This window comes from Myxine glutinosa, chromosome 3 (genome assembly GCF_964187855.1).
Source record: "Myxine glutinosa chromosome 3, kmMyxGlut1.1, whole genome shotgun sequence".
Taxonomy (NCBI): domain Eukaryota; kingdom Metazoa; phylum Chordata; class Myxini; order Myxiniformes; family Myxinidae; genus Myxine; species Myxine glutinosa.
In genome coordinates, this window is record NC_136263.1 from 133998497 (window position 1) to 133999489 (window position 993).

The following is a 993-nucleotide window of genomic DNA, read 5'->3' on the forward strand; positions in this document are numbered from 1 at the left end:
AACTTTGGCTCTTTTTATACCTCCAATATCTTTAGGTCACTGTAAACTTTGGACCCACCTTCAAGTTTCCACCAAAAGATACTATTTATCAACCGGTAAGCTGCACTATATATACCTTGTTCCCAACTCCTAATCAATAAATAGGCCTCCCCCCTGTTGTTGAGACACTTTTCTTGCTCTTATAGGTGAGTGAGATGGCATGGAGAGCAGTCGTTGAGAGCTCTCTTGCTGATCTGCTTTACCATGTTGAGACAGAAGTGGATGGAAGACACAGCCCTGCCTGGGAACCATAGCATTTGCTTCTGTTCAGATGTGATTGTAAAAAGTCGCTGGTGTTTCGGTATGCAGTAAATATTCCTCTCAAAGGATCAACATGCATAAATGTTGTTTAATATGAATTCCTTTTCATTTGACCAACTGTTATTTTTCCATCTTTTATACAATGCTTTTCTCCTTTTGAGATATCATTTATTTGTGTAATAAAAGCCTTTTCCCCTTTCAAACCAAGGCTGGACAGCTTAAAAGCGAGTGTGCGTCACAAATGTGGTTGTGCATCAAATAAAGGTCACATATGTCCCGTAATTGTGTCAGGGGCAAGCAATAGCTAGCTTATTGGTAACTAGCAAAGGTACCCGGTGTCGCGGCTTTGTGATGGGGGGGGGGGGGGAGGAGGAGGACAGGGGTGGGGGGGAATGGAGAGAAGGGGATGGAGGAGGAAGAAGAGCGAAGTCTCACCACATGGTGCTATAAATGTACTCAAAACTGAACCAATTCTCACCAAATTTGTTTTACCAGAGCCTTTGTCGACCTCAGTGACTATGAAAACCAAAAACAGAAATTGAATCAGAGTTAAAATGAGTCTGAGATCCAGAAGACCATTTGGAGCCATCTCGATAATGACAAAAAGAGAATGATGCGGCTCCTGAATTCCTAACTCCAAGTCATTAAAGGTTGTAAGTTAATCAAAATTAATCGTAGTTTTACCAAATGTGT

The 993-nt window shown here is 41.6% G+C and overlaps 1 protein-coding gene across 1 annotated transcript in view; it reads left to right on the forward strand.

Moving 5' to 3' along the window:
* The window catches only part of ASH2L (ASH2 like, histone lysine methyltransferase complex subunit), a 67398-nt gene extending 66895 nt beyond the window's left edge, over positions 1-503 (forward strand). The window contains exons 15-16 of the mRNA XM_068110072.2: positions 36-95; positions 186-503. Of these exons, the coding sequence (XP_067966173.2) occupies positions 36-95; positions 186-293 (168 nt within the window). The 3' untranslated portion in view covers positions 294-503. The remainder of the gene's footprint in view (positions 1-35; positions 96-185) is intronic.
* Positions 504-993: the final 490 nt, after the last annotated feature.